This window comes from Oncorhynchus kisutch, mitochondrion (assembly GCF_002021735.2).
Source record: "Oncorhynchus kisutch mitochondrion, complete genome".
Taxonomy (NCBI): domain Eukaryota; kingdom Metazoa; phylum Chordata; class Actinopteri; order Salmoniformes; family Salmonidae; genus Oncorhynchus; species Oncorhynchus kisutch.
Window position 1 is genome coordinate 1 of NC_009263.1, and position 16,659 is coordinate 16,659.

The 16,659-nt window shown below is 46.2% G+C and overlaps 13 protein-coding genes and 24 non-coding genes across 37 annotated transcripts, besides 2 other annotated features; 29 read left to right on the forward strand and 8 right to left on the reverse strand. All coding sequences in view use genetic code 2, as the record gives it.

Moving 5' to 3' along the window:
- Window positions 1–1,002: a D loop (control region).
- KEG53_t01 lies at window positions 1,003–1,070 on the forward strand. The gene has a single exon. It is a non-coding gene; the product is annotated as a tRNA-Phe (tRNA).
- KEG53_r02 lies at window positions 1,071–2,017 on the forward strand. The gene has a single exon. It is a non-coding gene; the product is annotated as a s-rRNA (ribosomal RNA).
- KEG53_t02 lies at window positions 2,018–2,089 on the forward strand. Its single transcript has one exon. It is a non-coding gene; the product is annotated as a tRNA-Val (tRNA).
- Window positions 2,090–3,779, forward strand: KEG53_r01. The gene has a single exon. It is a non-coding gene; the product is annotated as a 16S ribosomal RNA (ribosomal RNA).
- Window positions 3,780–3,844, forward strand: KEG53_t03. Its single transcript has one exon. It is a non-coding gene; the product is annotated as a tRNA-Leu (tRNA).
- On the forward strand, window positions 3,845–4,819 carry ND1 (NADH dehydrogenase subunit 1). Its single transcript has one exon. The coding sequence runs from the start codon at window positions 3,845–3,847 to the stop codon at window positions 4,817–4,819; it is 975 nt and encodes a 324-aa protein (YP_001122900.1).
- Window positions 4,820–4,822: 3 nt separating this feature from the next.
- KEG53_t04 lies at window positions 4,823–4,894 on the forward strand. The gene has a single exon. It is a non-coding gene; the product is annotated as a tRNA-Ile (tRNA).
- Window positions 4,892–4,962, reverse strand: KEG53_t05. The gene has a single exon. It is a non-coding gene; the product is annotated as a tRNA-Gln (tRNA).
- On the forward strand, window positions 4,962–5,030 carry KEG53_t06. Its single transcript has one exon. It is a non-coding gene; the product is annotated as a tRNA-Met (tRNA).
- Window positions 5,031–6,080, forward strand: ND2 (NADH dehydrogenase subunit 2). Its single transcript has one exon. It carries the CDS (start codon window positions 5,031–5,033, stop codon window positions 6,078–6,080), a length of 1,050 nt encoding a protein of 349 aa, YP_001122901.1.
- A 2-nt stretch (window positions 6,081–6,082) lies between these two features.
- KEG53_t07 lies at window positions 6,083–6,152 on the forward strand. Its single transcript has one exon. It is a non-coding gene; the product is annotated as a tRNA-Trp (tRNA).
- A 2-nt stretch (window positions 6,153–6,154) lies between these two features.
- On the reverse strand, window positions 6,155–6,223 carry KEG53_t08. The gene has a single exon. It is a non-coding gene; the product is annotated as a tRNA-Ala (tRNA).
- A 1-nt stretch (window position 6,224) lies between these two features.
- On the reverse strand, window positions 6,225–6,297 carry KEG53_t09. The gene has a single exon. It is a non-coding gene; the product is annotated as a tRNA-Asn (tRNA).
- Window positions 6,298–6,331: an origin of replication (OriL).
- On the reverse strand, window positions 6,332–6,398 carry KEG53_t10. The gene has a single exon. It is a non-coding gene; the product is annotated as a tRNA-Cys (tRNA).
- On the forward strand, window positions 6,399–6,469 carry KEG53_t11. The gene has a single exon. It is a non-coding gene; the product is annotated as a tRNA-Tyr (tRNA).
- A 1-nt stretch (window position 6,470) lies between these two features.
- On the forward strand, window positions 6,471–8,021 carry COX1 (cytochrome c oxidase subunit I). The gene has a single exon. It carries the CDS (start codon window positions 6,471–6,473, stop codon window positions 8,019–8,021), a length of 1,551 nt encoding a protein of 516 aa, YP_001122902.1.
- Window positions 8,022–8,092, reverse strand: KEG53_t12. Its single transcript has one exon. It is a non-coding gene; the product is annotated as a tRNA-Ser (tRNA).
- Window positions 8,093–8,096: 4 nt separating this feature from the next.
- Window positions 8,097–8,170, forward strand: KEG53_t13. Its single transcript has one exon. It is a non-coding gene; the product is annotated as a tRNA-Asp (tRNA).
- Window positions 8,171–8,184: 14 nt separating this feature from the next.
- Window positions 8,185–8,875, forward strand: COX2 (cytochrome c oxidase subunit II). The gene has a single exon. A coding segment is annotated over exon 1 (691 nt).
- On the forward strand, window positions 8,876–8,949 carry KEG53_t14. The gene has a single exon. It is a non-coding gene; the product is annotated as a tRNA-Lys (tRNA).
- A 1-nt stretch (window position 8,950) lies between these two features.
- On the forward strand, window positions 8,951–9,118 carry ATP8 (ATP synthase F0 subunit 8). The gene has a single exon. The coding sequence runs from the start codon at window positions 8,951–8,953 to the stop codon at window positions 9,116–9,118; it is 168 nt and encodes a 55-aa protein (YP_001122904.1).
- ATP6 (ATP synthase F0 subunit 6) lies at window positions 9,109–9,792 on the forward strand. The gene has a single exon. The coding sequence runs from the start codon at window positions 9,109–9,111 to the stop codon at window positions 9,790–9,792; it is 684 nt and encodes a 227-aa protein (YP_001122905.1).
- Window positions 9,792–10,577, forward strand: COX3 (cytochrome c oxidase subunit III). Its single transcript has one exon. It carries the CDS (start codon window positions 9,792–9,794, stop codon window positions 10,575–10,577), a length of 786 nt encoding a protein of 261 aa, YP_001122906.1.
- Window positions 10,577–10,646, forward strand: KEG53_t15. The gene has a single exon. It is a non-coding gene; the product is annotated as a tRNA-Gly (tRNA).
- Window positions 10,647–10,996, forward strand: ND3 (NADH dehydrogenase subunit 3). The gene has a single exon. A coding segment is annotated over exon 1 (350 nt).
- On the forward strand, window positions 10,997–11,065 carry KEG53_t16. Its single transcript has one exon. It is a non-coding gene; the product is annotated as a tRNA-Arg (tRNA).
- ND4L (NADH dehydrogenase subunit 4L) lies at window positions 11,066–11,362 on the forward strand. Its single transcript has one exon. The coding sequence runs from the start codon at window positions 11,066–11,068 to the stop codon at window positions 11,360–11,362; it is 297 nt and encodes a 98-aa protein (YP_001122908.1).
- On the forward strand, window positions 11,356–12,736 carry ND4 (NADH dehydrogenase subunit 4). Its single transcript has one exon. A coding segment is annotated over exon 1 (1,381 nt).
- On the forward strand, window positions 12,737–12,805 carry KEG53_t17. Its single transcript has one exon. It is a non-coding gene; the product is annotated as a tRNA-His (tRNA).
- Window positions 12,806–12,874, forward strand: KEG53_t18. The gene has a single exon. It is a non-coding gene; the product is annotated as a tRNA-Ser (tRNA).
- A 1-nt stretch (window position 12,875) lies between these two features.
- Window positions 12,876–12,948, forward strand: KEG53_t19. Its single transcript has one exon. It is a non-coding gene; the product is annotated as a tRNA-Leu (tRNA).
- Window positions 12,949–14,787, forward strand: ND5 (NADH dehydrogenase subunit 5). The gene has a single exon. The coding sequence runs from the start codon at window positions 12,949–12,951 to the stop codon at window positions 14,785–14,787; it is 1,839 nt and encodes a 612-aa protein (YP_001122910.1).
- Window positions 14,784–15,305, reverse strand: ND6 (NADH dehydrogenase subunit 6). The gene has a single exon. It carries the CDS (start codon window positions 15,303–15,305, stop codon window positions 14,784–14,786), a length of 522 nt encoding a protein of 173 aa, YP_001122911.1.
- KEG53_t20 lies at window positions 15,306–15,373 on the reverse strand. Its single transcript has one exon. It is a non-coding gene; the product is annotated as a tRNA-Glu (tRNA).
- Window positions 15,374–15,377: 4 nt separating this feature from the next.
- On the forward strand, window positions 15,378–16,518 carry CYTB (cytochrome b). Its single transcript has one exon. A coding segment is annotated over exon 1 (1,141 nt).
- KEG53_t21 lies at window positions 16,519–16,590 on the forward strand. The gene has a single exon. It is a non-coding gene; the product is annotated as a tRNA-Thr (tRNA).
- On the reverse strand, window positions 16,590–16,659 carry KEG53_t22. Its single transcript has one exon. It is a non-coding gene; the product is annotated as a tRNA-Pro (tRNA).

Consider the following 16,659-nt stretch of genomic DNA (forward strand, 5'->3'; position numbering starts at 1 on the left):
ACGGCTAATAGATGTACATTTGTAAATGTTATAACTTGTAAACCCAATGTTATACTACATCTATGTATAATATTACATACTATGTATTTACCCATATATAATACTGCACGTGAGTAGTACATTATATGTATTATCAACATAAGGTGGTTTCAACCCCTCATACATCAGTACAAATCCAAGGTTTACATTAAGCAAACACGAGATAATAACCAACCGAATGGTTTTAAACTGATTAATTGCTACACTAACACAACTCCAACTAAGATGGGCTCCGTCTTTACCCACCAACTTTCAGCATCGGTCCTACTTAATGTAGTAAGAACCGACCAACGATTTATCAGTAGGCATACTCTTATTGATGGTCAGGGGCAGATATCGTATTAAGTCGCATCTCGTGAATTATTCCTGGCATTTGGTTCCTAAGTCAAGGGCTATCCTTAAGAAACCAGCCCCTGAAAGCCGAATGTAAAGCATCTGGTTAATGGTGTCAATCTTATTGCCCGTTACCCACCAAGCCGGGCGTTCTCTTATATGCATAGGGTTCTCTTTTTTTTTTTTTCCTTTCAGCTTGCATATACAAGTGCAAGCAAAGAAGTCTAACAAGGTCGAACTAGATCTTGAATTCCAGAGAACTATGTATTCATGGTGGAATGATATTCTATAAAGAATCACATACTTGGATATCAAGTGCATAAGGTCCATTATTTTCTTCACAAATATCTGATGTTTCCCCGGCTTTTGCGCGGTAAACCCCCCTACCCCCCTACGCTGAAAGATCCTTATGTTCCTGTTAAACCCCTAAACCAGGAAGTCTCAAATCAGCATGATATTTTTTATATACATTAATAAACTTTTGGTGCACTTTTTAGCATTTGGCACCGACAGCGCTGTAATGCATACACTTTCATAATTAAAGTATACATTAATAAACTTTTCGATCCCTTAGCAGCACCCGGCACCGGAAGCACTGTTATAGACACTATTTCCGCCCCCCAGCCCACTGCTGGCGTAGCTTAACTAAAGCATAACACTGAAGCTGTTAAGATGGACCCTAGAAAGTCCCACGAGCACAAAGGCTTGGTCCTGACTTTACTATCAGCTTTAACTGAACTTACACATGCAAGTCTCCGCACTCCTGTGAGGATGCCCTTAATCCCCTGCCCGGGGACGAGGAGCCGGCATCAGGCGCGCCCAGGCAGCCCACGACGCCTTGCTAAGCCACACCCCCAAGGAAACTCAGCAGTGATAAATATTAAGCCATAAGCGGAAGCTTGACTTAGTTAAGGTTAAGAGGGCCGGTAAAACTCGTGCCAGCCACCGCGGTTATACGAGAGGCCCTAGTTGATAACTACCGGCGTAAAGAGTGGTTATGGAAAGATATTTAATAAAGCCGAACACCCCCTCAGCCGTCATACGCACCTGGGAGCACGAAGACCTACCGCGAAAGCAGCTTTAATTACGCCTGACCCCACGACAGCTAAGAAACAAACTGGGATTAGATACCCCACTATGCCTAGCCGTAAACTTTGATAGAAATATACAATTGATATCCGCCAGGGAACTACAAGCGCCAGCTTAAAACCCAAAGGACTTGGCGGTGCCTCAGACCCACCTAGAGGAGCCTGTTCTAGAACCGATAACCCCCGTTCAACCTCACCACCTCTTGTTTTACCCGCCTATATACCACCGTCGTCAGCTTACCCTGTGAAGGCCCCATAGTAAGCAAAATGGACAAAACCCAAAACGTCAGGTCGAGGTGTAGCGCATGGGGTGGGAAGAAATGGGCTACATTCTCTAAATTAGAGTACTACGAACCACGCTGTGAAATCAGCGTCCGAAGGTGGATTTAGCAGTAAACAGAAAATAGAGAGTTCTCTTGAAACTGGCTCTGAGGCGCGCACACACCGCCCGTCACTCTCCCCAAGTTCAACCTGTCCTTCTAACTAAGAAGTTAACCGAACAAAGGGGAGGCAAGTCGTAACATGGTAAGTGTACCGGAAGGTGCGCTTGGAATAACCAGAGTGTAGCTAAAATAGGAAAGCACCTCCCTTACACCGAGAAGACATCCGTGCAAATCGGGTCACCCTGAGCTGACTAGCTAGCCAATACATTTGGTCTAACACCACAATATACATACCCCAATAAAACTTAGAATTAAGTCAACAAACCATTTTTCCACCTTAGTACGGGCGACCGAAAAGGAGATAACTGAGCAACAGAAAAAGTACCGCAAGGGAAAGCTGAAAGAGAATTGAAATAATCCATTTAAGCCTAGAAAAGCAGAGATTAAATCTCGTACCTTTTGCATCATGATTTAGCCAGCAAACCTGAGCAAAGAGAACTTTAGTTCAGGCCCCCGAAACTAGACGAGCTACTCCGGGACAGCCTATTATAGGGCTAACCCGTCTCTGTGGCAAAAGAGTGGGACGAGCCCCGAGTAGAGGTGATAAACCTATCGAGCCTAGTTATAGCTGGTTGCTTAGGAAATGAATAGAAGTTCAGCCCCCCGGCTTTCTTAGGACCTTGAGGTAAAACTAATATTGTCCCAAAGAAACCAGGAGAGTTAGTCAAAGGAGGTACAGCTCCTTTGAACAAGGACACAACCTTAACAGGCGGCTAAGGATCATAATTACTAAGGTAACCTGTTACAGTGGGCCTAAGAGCAGCCACCTGCACAGAAAGCGTTAAAGCTCAGACAGATATAAACCTCTTATCCTGATAAGAAATCCCACCCCCCTAACCGTACTAAGCCATTCCATGCCCCCATGGAAGAGATTATGCTAGAATGAGTAATAAGAGAGAACAACTCTCTCCCAGCACATGTGTAAGTCGGATCGGACCCACCCCCGACAAATAACGAACCCAAACCAAGAGGGAACTGTAGGCCAGAATAAACACCGAGAAGAACCTACACCAACGAATCGTTAACCCCACACAGGAGTGCCCCCAGGGAAAGACCCAAAGGAAGAGAAGGAACTCGGCAAACACAAGCCTCGCCTGTTTACCAAAAACATCGCCTCTTGCAAATCAAAACATAAGAGGTCCCGCCTGCCCTGTGACTATGGGTTTAACGGCCGCGGTATTTTGACCGTGCGAAGGTAGCGCAATCACTTGTCTTTTAAATGAAGACCTGTATGAATGGCATCACGAGGGCTTAGCTGTCTCCTCTTCCAAGTCAATGAAATTGATCTGCCCGTGCAGAAGCGGACATAAGCACATAAGACGAGAAGACCCTATGGAGCTTTAGACACCAGGCAGATCACGTCAAACAACCTTGGATTAACAAGTAAAAACGCAGTGACCCCTAGCCCATATGTCTTTGGTTGGGGCGACCGCGGGGGAAAATTAAGCCCCCATGTGGACTGGGGGCACTGCCCTCACAGCCAAGAGCTACAACTCTAAGCACCAGAATATCTGACCAAAAATGATCCGGCAAACGCCGATCAACGGACCGAGTTACCCTAGGGATAACAGCGCAATCCTCTCCCAGAGTCCCTATCGACGAGGGGGTTTACGACCTCGATGTTGGATCAGGACATCCTAATGGTGCAGCCGCTATTAAGGGTTCGTTTGTTCAACGATTAAAGTCCTACGTGATCTGAGTTCAGACCGGAGTAATCCAGGTCAGTTTCTATCTATGAAGTGTTGTTTCCTAGTACGAAAGGACCGGAAAGAAGGGGCCCATGCTTAAGGCACGCCCCACCCCCACCTGATGAAGGCAACTAAAACAGACAAGGGGGCACACCAAGATTGCCTAAAAGAACGGCGCGCTAAGATGGCAGAGCCCGGTAATTGCGAGAGGCCTAAGCCCTCTTTCTCAGAGGTTCAAACCCTCTTCTTAGCTATGATGACCACCCTAATCACCCACATTATTAATCCACTAGCATACATCGTACCCGTTTTGCTAGCAGTTGCTTTCCTCACCCTACTCGAACGGAAAGTCCTTGGGTATATGCAACTTCGAAAAGGACCCAACATCGTCGGCCCCTACGGACTACTACAACCTATCGCAGACGGCCTAAAACTATTTATTAAAGAACCAGTTCGACCTTCCACCTCTTCCCCCTTTCTATTTCTCGCCACACCCATACTTGCCCTTACACTTGCACTCACTCTTTGAGCCCCAATACCTATTCCTTACCCTGTCACAGATCTTAACCTAGGGGTACTATTTGTACTTGCACTATCCAGCCTAGCCGTATATTCTATCCTAGGGTCAGGCTGAGCGTCAAACTCCAAATACGCTCTAATTGGGGCCCTACGGGCAGTAGCACAAACCATTTCCTACGAAGTTAGCCTAGGCTTAATCTTACTTAGCGTGATTATTATCACGGGGGGGTTTACTCTTCAAACCTTCAACGTAGCCCAAGAAAGCATCTGACTGCTAGTGCCAGCCTGACCACTTGCCGCCATATGATACATCTCCACCCTCGCTGAGACAAACCGTGCCCCTTTTGACCTCACAGAGGGGGAGTCAGAATTAGTCTCCGGATTCAATGTAGAATATGCTGGAGGGCCCTTTGCCCTCTTTTTCCTAGCCGAGTACGCTAACATCCTTCTAATAAATACACTCTCAGCCATCCTATTCCTAGGCGCATCCCACATCCCCGCTTTACCAGAACTAACTGCCCTGAACCTAATAACAAAAGCTGCCCTCCTCTCCGTTGTATTTTTATGAGTACGAGCTTCCTACCCCCGATTTCGGTACGATCAACTTATACATTTAGTTTGGAAAAGCTTCCTACCCATCACCCTGGCCCTTGTACTGTGGCATCTAGCACTCCCCATCGCCCTAGCAGGCCTCCCTCCTCAGCTTTAGCCAGGAATTGTGCCTGAATGCTTAAGGACCACCTTGATAGCGTGGCTGATAGGGGTTCAAGTCCCCTCAATTCTAGAGAGAAGGGGCTCGAACCCATCCTCAAGAGATCAAAACTCTTGGTGCTTCCACTACACCACTTTCTAGTAAGGTCAGCTAATTAAGCTTTCGGGCCCATACCCCGAATATGTTGGTTAAAATCCTTCCCTTACTAATGAACCCCTACGTACTCACCATCTTACTCTCTAGCCTAGGACTAGGTACAGTCCTCACCTTTGCCAGCTCTCACTGGTTACTTGCATGAATAGGCCTAGAAATCAATACCCTCGCTATTATCCCAATTATGGCGCAACAACACCACCCCCGAGCAATTGAAGCAACAACCAAATATTTTTTGACACAAGCAACCGCCGCAGCAATGATCCTTTTTGCTAGCACCACCAACGCCTGACTTGTGGGGGAATGGGAAATTCACCAGCTATCACACCCTTTAGCAACTACAACAGCAATATTGGCCCTTGCCCTCAAACTTGGACTAGCCCCCGTTCACTTTTGACTACCAGAAGTTCTTCAAGGACTTGAACTCACGACAGGACTAATCCTGTCAACCTGACAAAAACTAGCACCTTTTGCACTTATAATTCAAGTAGCCCCAACTATTAACTCTTCCCTACTAATTGCAATTGGCCTTCTATCAACACTTGTAGGGGGCTGAGGCGGGCTTAACCAAACCCAACTACGTAAAATTCTAGCATACTCTTCAATTGCCCACCTTGGGTGAATAGTATTAATTTTACAATTCGCACCCTCCCTTACACTCCTCAGCCTCTCCCTATATATTATCATGACATCTTCAGCATTCCTCACACTAAAAACCAACAACTCTCTAACTATTAATACTCTCGCGACTTCATGAACCAAATCCCCAACCCTCGCCGCATTAACCGCTCTTGTGTTATTATCCCTCGGGGGCCTTCCACCTCTCTCAGGCTTTATACCAAAATGACTTATTTTGCAAGAACTAACAAAACAAGAACTCCCACTGCCTGCCACACTAGCTGCTATAACAGCCCTTCTAAGCCTTTACTTTTATCTCCGACTCTGCTACGCCTTGACCCTCACTATTTATCCAAATACCCTAACTGCCACCGCCCCCTGACGCCTCAACTTTACCATAATTACCTTGCCCCTTTCAATTGTTACTATTTTAGCCCTAGGATTACTTCCCCTCACACCAGCTGTGACTGCCATGTTAGCTTTGTAGTAAGGGCTTAGGATAGCATTAAGACCAAGAGCCTTCAAAGCTCTAAGCGGGAGTGAAAATCTCCCAGCCCTTGTTAAGACTTGCAGGACTCTATCCCACATATTCTGAATGCAACCCAGACACTTTAATTAAGCTAAAGCCTTTCTAGGTGGGAAGGCCTCGATCCTACAAACTCTTAGTTAACAGCTAAGCGCTCTATCCAGCGAGCATCCATCTACTTTACCCCGCCACCGGGGGGGCGAGGCGGGGTAAAGCCCCGGCAGGCTATTAGCCTACTTCTTCAGATTTGCAATCTAACGTGTGGTACACCACAGGGCTTGATAAGGAGAGGAATTAAACCTCTGTCCATGGAGCTACAATCCACCGCTTGGGCTCTCAGCCACCCTACCTGTGGCAATCACACGATGATTTTTCTCAACCAACCACAAAGACATTGGCACCCTCTATTTAGTATTTGGTGCCTGAGCCGGGATAGTAGGCACCGCCCTAAGTCTACTGATTCGAGCAGAACTGAGCCAGCCGGGCGCTCTTCTAGGGGATGATCAGATTTACAACGTAATCGTCACAGCCCATGCCTTCGTTATGATTTTCTTTATAGTCATGCCGATTATGATCGGAGGCTTTGGAAACTGATTAATCCCCCTAATGATCGGAGCCCCTGATATGGCATTCCCTCGAATAAATAACATAAGCTTCTGACTCCTTCCGCCATCCTTTCTCCTCCTCCTATCTTCCTCTGGAGTTGAAGCCGGGGCTGGCACCGGGTGAACAGTTTATCCCCCTCTGGCCGGCAACCTCGCCCACGCAGGAGCCTCAGTTGATCTGACTATCTTCTCCCTTCATTTAGCCGGGATCTCCTCAATTTTAGGAGCCATTAATTTTATTACGACCATTATTAACATAAAGCCCCCAGCTATCTCTCAGTACCAAACCCCACTTTTTGTTTGAGCTGTGCTAGTCACTGCTGTTCTTCTACTACTCTCTCTCCCCGTTCTGGCAGCAGGCATTACTATGTTACTTACAGACCGAAATCTAAACACCACTTTCTTTGACCCGGCAGGCGGGGGAGATCCAATTTTATACCAGCACCTCTTTTGATTCTTCGGTCACCCAGAAGTCTATATTCTGATCCTCCCCGGCTTTGGTATAATTTCACATATCGTTGCGTACTATTCCGGTAAAAAAGAACCATTCGGGTATATGGGAATAGTCTGAGCTATAATAGCCATCGGATTATTAGGATTTATCGTCTGAGCCCACCATATGTTCACTGTTGGGATAGACGTTGACACTCGTGCCTACTTTACATCTGCCACCATGATTATCGCTATCCCCACAGGAGTAAAGGTATTTAGCTGACTAGCTACACTACACGGAGGCTCAATCAAATGAGAAACACCACTTCTTTGAGCCCTGGGGTTTATTTTCCTATTTACAGTCGGAGGGCTGACAGGTATTGTCCTTGCTAACTCCTCATTAGACATTGTCCTACACGACACTTATTACGTAGTTGCTCATTTCCACTACGTACTATCCATGGGGGCTGTATTTGCCATCATAGGCGCTTTCGTACACTGATTCCCGCTATTTACAGGGTACACCCTTCACAGCACATGGACCAAAATCCATTTTGGAATCATATTTATCGGTGTAAATTTAACCTTTTTTCCACAGCATTTCCTAGGCCTTGCTGGGATGCCACGACGGTACTCTGACTACCCAGACGCCTACACACTGTGAAACACTGTGTCCTCAATCGGATCCCTTGTCTCCTTAGTAGCTGTAATTATATTCCTATTTATTCTTTGAGAGGCTTTTGCTGCCAAACGAGAGGTAGCATCAATCGAATTAACTTCAACAAACGTAGAATGACTACACGGGTGCCCCCCACCTTATCACACATTCGAGGAACCAGCATTTGTCCAAGTACAAGCAAACTAACGAGAAAGGGAGGAATTGAACCCCCATGTGCTGGTTTCAAGCCAACCGCATAACCACTCTGCCACTTTCTTCTATAAGACACTAGTAAAACTAGTCTATTACACTGCCTTGTCAAGGCAAAATTGTGGGTTAAAACCCCGCGTGTCTTAAGCACTCAGCTAGAATGGCACATCCCTCACAACTAGGATTCCAAGACGCGGCCTCCCCTGTAATAGAAGAACTCCTTCATTTCCACGACCACGCTCTTATGATTGTTCTTCTTATCAGCACACTAGTGCTTTATATCATCGTAGCAATGGTTTCTACTAAACTTACTAATAAGTATATCCTTGATTCTCAAGAAATCGAGATCGTTTGAACTATCCTCCCAGCAGTCATCCTTATCCTCATTGCCCTCCCCTCCCTCCGAATTCTCTATCTTATAGATGAAATTAATGACCCGCACCTTACTATCAAAGCAATGGGTCACCAATGATATTGAAGCTATGAATACACCGACTACGAAGACTTAGGCTTTGATTCTTATATAGTCCCCACTCAAGACTTAGTGCCTGGTCAATTTCGTCTTCTAGAAACAGACCATCGAATAGTTGTCCCTGTAGAATCCCCAATCCGAGTTCTGGTCTCAGCTGAAGACGTCCTTCACTCCTGAGCCGTTCCCTCCTTAGGTGTAAAAATAGACGCGGTCCCAGGACGATTAAACCAAACAGCCTTTATTGCCTCTCGACCTGGAGTATTCTACGGACAATGTTCTGAAATCTGCGGGGCTAACCATAGCTTCATACCCATCGTTGTTGAAGCGGTACCCCTAGAACACTTCGAGAAGTGATCCACTATAATACTTGAAGATGCCTCACTAAGAAGCTAAATCGGGGATAGCGTTAGCCTTTTAAGCTAAAGATTGGTGGCCCCCAACCACCCCTAGTGACATGCCCCAACTCAACCCCGCCCCCTGATTTGCTATTTTAGTATTCTCATGACTGGTTTTCCTAACTGTTATTCCTCCAAAAGTCCTCGGCCACACCTTCACGAATGAGCCTACCTCACAAAGCACTGAAAAAGCTAAACCTGAACCCTGAAACTGACCATGACACTAAGCTTCTTCGACCAATTTATGAGCCCCACATACCTAGGTATTCCACTTATCGCTGTAGCATTAACACTACCATGAATTCTGTTCCCCACCCCCTCTGCCCGATGATTAAACAACCGCCTAATCACCCTCCAGGGATGGTTTATCAACCGATTTACCCAACAACTTCTCCTACCACTAAATTTAGGCGGTCACAAATGGGCAGCCCTACTGACCTCCCTAATACTATTTCTTATTACCCTAAATATACTAGGCCTACTTCCATATACATTTACCCCCACCACACAGCTATCCCTAAATATGGGTCTCGCAGTCCCACTGTGACTCGCCACGGTGATTATCGGCATACGAAACCAGCCTACTGCCGCTCTCGGCCATCTCTTGCCTGAAGGGACCCCCGTCCCGCTAATCCCGGTGTTAATCATTATCGAAACAATTAGCCTTTTCATCCGCCCCCTCGCCCTTGGCGTACGACTTACAGCCAATCTAACAGCAGGCCACCTTCTCATCCAACTAATCGCTACAGCAGCCTTTGTTCTTCTACCCATGATACCCACAGTAGCAATCCTAACTTCTATTGTCCTATTTCTACTCACCCTTCTTGAAATTGCTGTAGCCATGATTCAAGCCTACGTTTTTGTTTTACTCTTAAGCCTCTACCTACAAGAAAACGTTTAATGGCACACCAAGCACACGCATACCACATGGTTGACCCAAGCCCCTGACCTCTAACCGGCGCAATTGCCGCCCTTTTACTTACATCAGGCACTGCAGTCTGATTCCATTTCCACTCGCTCACACTACTCACCCTGGGTAATGTTCTATTACTTCTCACCATATATCAATGATGACGGGACATTATCCGAGAAGGCACCTTTCAAGGGCACCACACACCACCAGTCCAAAAGGGGTTGCGATACGGCATAATCTTATTTATTACCTCTGAGGTATTCTTTTTCCTAGGTTTCTTCTGAGCCTTCTACCACGCTAGCCTAGCCCCCACACCTGAACTAGGAGGTTGCTGACCCCCCACAGGCATTACTACTCTAGACCCCTTTGAAGTCCCCCTTCTTAATACTGCAGTCCTTCTAGCATCTGGTGTTACCGTCACATGAGCCCACCACAGCATCATAGAAGGCGAACGAAAACAAACCATTCAAGCCCTTACTCTTACTATCTTACTAGGATTCTACTTCACCTTCCTACAAGGCATAGAGTACTACGAAGCCCCATTTACAATCGCTGACGGCGTGTACGGCTCTACTTTCTTTGTCGCCACAGGATTCCATGGCCTACACGTAATTATCGGCTCAACCTTTCTAGCCGTTTGCCTTCTACGACAAGTTCAATACCACTTTACATCCGAACATCATTTTGGCTTTGAAGCTGCTGCTTGATATTGACACTTTGTAGACGTTGTATGACTCTTCCTATACGTCTCTATTTACTGATGAGGCTCATAATCTTTCTAGTATTAACGCGTATAAGTGACTTCCAATCACCCGGTCTTGGTTAAAATCCAAGGAAAGATAATGAACTTAATTACAACAATCATCACTATCACCATTACACTGTCTGCAGTACTAGCCACTGTTTCTTTCTGACTACCACAAATCTCCCCCGACGCAGAGAAACTGTCCCCCTACGAATGTGGATTTGATCCATTAGGGTCCGCCCGCCTGCCCTTCTCCTTACGCTTCTTTCTAATCGCCATCCTATTCCTACTATTTGATCTAGAAATTGCCCTCCTTCTACCTCTGCCATGAGGAGATCAGCTCAACACCCCTACCTTGACACTCGTTTGGTCCACTGCCGTACTCGCCCTCCTTACTCTTGGCTTAATTTATGAATGAACCCAAGGAGGCTTAGAATGAGCCGAATAGGCAGTTAGTCCAAAACAAGACCCTTGATTTCGGCTCAAAAGACCATGGTTTAAGTCCATGACCGCCTTATGACACCAGTACACTTCAGCTTTACCTCAGCCTTTATTCTAGGGCTCATAGGACTCGCGTTTCACCGCACCCATCTTCTTTCAGCCCTTCTATGCCTAGAAGGAATGATACTCTCTCTATTTATTGCCCTCTCCCTGTGAGCCCTCCAAATAGAAGCAACTGGTTACTCAGTGGCTCCTATACTCCTCCTAGCATTCTCAGCCTGTGAAGCCAGCGCAGGTTTAGCCCTACTAGTAGCAACCGCACGAACACATGGCACGGACCGCCTCCAAAGCTTAAACCTCCTCCAATGTTAAAAATCCTTATCCCCACACTCATGCTTTTCCCAACGATCTGGCTCAGCCCCGCAAAATGACTATGAACTACATCGATCGCCCAAAGTTTAATTATCGCCCTAGCAAGTTTATCCTGACTTAACTGATCGTCAGAAGCCGGGTGATCCTCCTCTAACCTCTATTTAGCAACTGACCCCCTATCGACACCTCTACTAGTACTAACCTGCTGACTACTCCCCCTTATAATCCTCGCCAGCCAAAATCACCTCTCCCCTGAACCCTTAAATCGCCAACGAACCTACATCTCCCTCCTGGTATCTCTTCAAATATTTCTAATCTTAGCATTCGGGGCCACAGAAATTATTATATTCTACATCATATTCGAAGCCACGCTACTCCCAACCCTAATTATTATTACCCGATGAGGAAATCAAACAGAACGCCTCAACGCCGGCACCTACTTCTTATTCTACACCTTAGCTGGCTCCCTGCCCCTCCTTGTGGCCCTGCTTCTAATACAAAACGACAACGGAACCCTATCCATATTTACCCTGCAGTACGCACAACCCCTGCACCTTTTAACATGAGGCGATAAACTATGGTGAGCTGCCTGCCTTTTAGCTTTCCTTGTAAAAATACCACTCTACGGTGTACACCTTTGACTTCCAAAAGCCCACGTAGAAGCTCCAATCGCCGGATCCATAATCCTAGCGGCCGTTCTCCTCAAGCTAGGGGGGTACGGCATGATACGCATGGTAGTGATACTAGACCCCTTAACCAAAGAACTAGCTTACCCCTTTATTGTCCTGGCCCTATGAGGTATCGTTATGACCGGATCTATTTGCCTACGTCAAACAGACCTGAAATCACTAATCGCATACTCTTCAGTCGGCCATATAGGACTGGTCGCAGGGGGTATTTTAATTCAAACGCCCTGAGGATTTACTGGTGCAATTATCCTCATAATCGCACACGGCCTCGCCTCCTCAGCACTATTCTGCTTAGCCAATACTAGCTATGAACGCACACACAGCCGAACCATACTACTAGCCCGAGGGATACAAATAGTTCTCCCCCTAATAACCACTTGGTGATTTATGGCTAGTTTAGCCAATCTGGCCCTTCCTCCTCTCCCCAACCTAATAGGAGAACTAATAATCATCACTTCAATATTTAACTGATCATATTGAACCCTTATTCTCACGGGACTAGGCACATTAATTACAGCAAGCTACTCCCTCTATCTATTCTTAATAACCCAACGGGGCCCCCTGCCCTCCCATATTATTGCTCTTGAACCCACCCACACCCGAGAGCACCTACTTATTATCTTACACCTCATCCCAATTATGCTCCTAATCCTAAAACCTGAACTCATGTGAGGCTGATGTTTCTGTAGATATAGTTTAACCAAGACATTAGATTGTGATTCTAAAAATAGAGGTTAAAATCCTCTTATCCACCGAGAGAAATCTGATGATAGCAGAGACTGCTAATCTTCTGCCCCCTCAGTTAAATTCTGTGGTTCACTCGTGCTTCTAAAGGATAACAGCTCATCCATTGGTCTTAGGAACCAAAAACTCTTGGTGCAAATCCAAGTAGCAGCTATGCACCCGACTACACTCATCTTAAGCTCATCCCTTTTAATGATCTTCGCACTTCTAATTTATCCTCTTATAACTACCCTCACCCCGGCCCCCCAACACAAAAACTGAGCCCTTACTCACGTAAAAACTGCTATCAAAATGGCCTTCCTAGTAAGCCTACTCCCCCTTTTTATCTTCCTAGACCAAGGAACCGAGACTATCGTCACTAATTGACAATGAATAAACACCACAACCTTTGACATTAACCTTAGCTTTAAATTTGACCACTACTCCATTATTTTCACCCCAATTGCTCTGTATGTAACTTGATCGATTCTCGAATTCGCATCCTGGTATATACATGCCGACCCCAACATAAACCGATTCTTTAAATACCTTCTCCTCTTCCTGATTGCCATAATTATTTTAGTAACCGCCAACAATATGTTCCAACTATTTATCGGCTGGGAAGGTGTTGGAATTATATCGTTCCTCCTCATCGGATGATGACATGGCCGGGCTGATGCTAACACAGCTGCTATACAAGCTGTAATTTACAACCGAGTAGGGGACATTGGGCTCATCCTAAGTATAGCCTGGTTCGCAACAAACCTAAACTCCTGAGAAATTCAACAAATATTTGCCTCTTCAAAAGGACTTGACCTAACACTCCCTCTTTTGGGCCTCATTCTAGCCGCCACCGGCAAATCAGCGCAATTTGGACTTCACCCGTGACTTCCTTCCGCGATAGAAGGTCCTACGCCGGTATCTGCCCTACTACACTCCAGCACCATGGTAGTGGCGGGCATCTTCCTATTAATTCGACTCCACCCCCTAATAGAAAATAACCAAACAGCCCTAACCACCTGCTTATGCCTAGGAGCCCTCACCACCCTATTCACCGCCACCTGCGCCCTAACACAAAATGACATCAAAAAAATTGTCGCATTCTCTACATCTAGCCAACTAGGACTTATAATAGTTACCATTGGACTCAATCAACCACAACTAGCCTTCCTACACATCTGCACTCACGCATTCTTCAAAGCTATGCTCTTCCTATGCTCCGGCTCAATTATTCACAGTTTAAACGACGAACAAGACATTCGAAAAATAGGAGGTATGCACAACCTCACCCCGTTTACCTCCTCTTGCCTCACAATCGGGAGCCTTGCACTTACTGGCACCCCATTCTTAGCGGGATTCTTCTCCAAAGATGCTATTATTGAAGCCTTAAACACCTCACACCTCAACGCCTGAGCCCTCACTCTCACCTTACTAGCCACCTCATTCACTGCCATTTACAGCCTGCGAGTCGTCTTTTTCGTCTCAATAGGACACCCCCGCTTTACTACTACAGCTCCCATTAATGAAAATAATCCCTCCGTGATTAACCCAATCAAGCGGCTAGCCTGAGGAAGCATCATTGCAGGACTTCTGATTACCTCAAACTTCCTTCCATCCAACACCCCAGTGATAACCATGCCTACCCATTTAAAATTAGCCGCCCTCCTGGTGACCATCTTGGGCCTTCTCATTGCATTAGAGCTTGCATCACTAACTAACAAACAGTTTAAAACCACGCCCAACCTCATCTCACATAACTTCTCCAACATACTAGGATTCTTCCCCGCCATCGTCCACCGATTAGCCCCAAAACTAAACTTAACTTTAGGACAAACCATTGCCAGCCAAATAGTAGATCAAACATGATTTGAAAAAGTCGGCCCAAAAGGAATTATTTCAACTCACCTCCCCATAATCACGACAACAAGTAATATCCAACAAGGTATAATTAAAACATACCTCACTCTATTTTTCCTTTCAACAACCCTAGCTGTCCTAATAACATTGACCTAAACCGCTCGAAGCGCCCCCCGACTAAGCCCCCGTGTTAACTCCAACACCACAAAAAGTGTTAATAAAAGCACCCAAGCACACGCAATTAACATCCCCCCTCCGTGAGAATACATCAACGCCACCCCACTTGTATCCCCACGCAAAACGGAAAACTCCTTAAACTCATCCACCGCCACCCACGAAGTTTCATATCACCCACCCCAAAATAAACCTGCCACTAACACCACCCCCACCGTATAAACTACCACATACCCCAAAACCGAACGATCCCCTCAAGACTCGGGGAAAGGTTCAGCAGCCAAAGCCGCTGAATAAGCAAATACCACAAGCATCCCCCCCAAGTAAATCAAAAATAGCACCAAAGACAAAAAAGAACCCCCGTGACCCACCAGAACACCACAACCCACACCTGCTGCTACAACCAACCCCAAAGCAGCAAAATAGGGTGCAGGGTTAGATGCAACAGCTACAAGCCCTAAAACCAGCCCTAAAAGAAATAAAGACACAAGATAAGTCATAATTCCTGCTCGGACTCTAACCGAAACTAATGACTTGAAAAACCACCGTTGTTATTCAACTACAAGAACCTAATGGCCAACCTCCGAAAAACCCATCCTCTCCTAAAAATCGCTAATGACGCACTAGTCGACCTCCCAGCACCCTCTAACATCTCAGTCTGATGAAACTTTGGCTCACTCCTAGGCCTATGTTTAGCCACCCAAATTCTTACCGGGCTCTTCTTAGCCATGCACTATACCTCCGACATTTCAACAGCTTTTTCCTCTGTCTGCCATATCTGCCGAGATGTTAGTTACGGCTGACTCATTCGAAACATCCACGCCAACGGAGCATCTTTCTTTTTTATTTGCATTTATATACATATCGCCCGAGGACTTTATTACGGCTCATACCTCTACAAAGAAACTTGAAATATCGGGGTGGTACTTCTACTTCTCACTATAATAACTGCCTTTGTGGGATACGTCCTCCCATGAGGACAAATATCCTTCTGAGGAGCCACTGTAATCACAAACCTCCTCTCCGCTGTCCCATACGTAGGAGGCGCCCTGGTACAATGAATTTGAGGCGGGTTCTCTGTTGACAACGCTACTCTAACACGATTTTTCGCCTTTCACTTCCTATTCCCCTTCGTCATTGCAGCTGCTACAGTCCTCCACCTTCTATTCCTTCATGAAACAGGATCTAATAACCCAGCGGGGATTAACTCCGATGCCGATAAAATCTCCTTCCACCCTTACTTCTCGTACAAAGATCTCCTAGGATTCGTAGCCATACTTCTCGGTTTGACATCCTTAGCTCTTTTTGCACCAAACCTCCTAGGAGACCCGGACAATTTTACGCCCGCCAACCCCCTGGTCACCCCACCTCATATCAAGCCCGAGTGGTACTTCTTGTTCGCCTACGCAATCCTACGATCTATCCCCAACAAGCTAGGAGGGGTACTCGCCCTTTTATTCTCGATCCTTGTCCTTATGGTTGTACCAATCTTACACACCTCCAAACAACGAGGACTGACCTTTCGACCACTAACCCAATTCCTATTCTGGGCCTTGGTGGCGGATATACTTATCTTAACCTGAATCGGGGGCATGCCCGTGGAACACCCATTCATCATTATCGGCCAAGTTGCCTCTGTGATCTACTTCGCCATCTTCCTAGTTCTTTCACCCCTAGCCGGCTGGGCCGAAAATAAAGCCCTCCAATGAGCCTGCCCTAGTAGCTCAGCGCCAGAGCGCCGGTCTTGTAATCCGGAAGTCGGAGGTTAAACCCCTCCCTAGTGCTCAGAGAGAGGAGATTTTAACTCCCACCCTTAACTCCCAAAGCTAAGATTCTAAATTAAACTACCCTCTG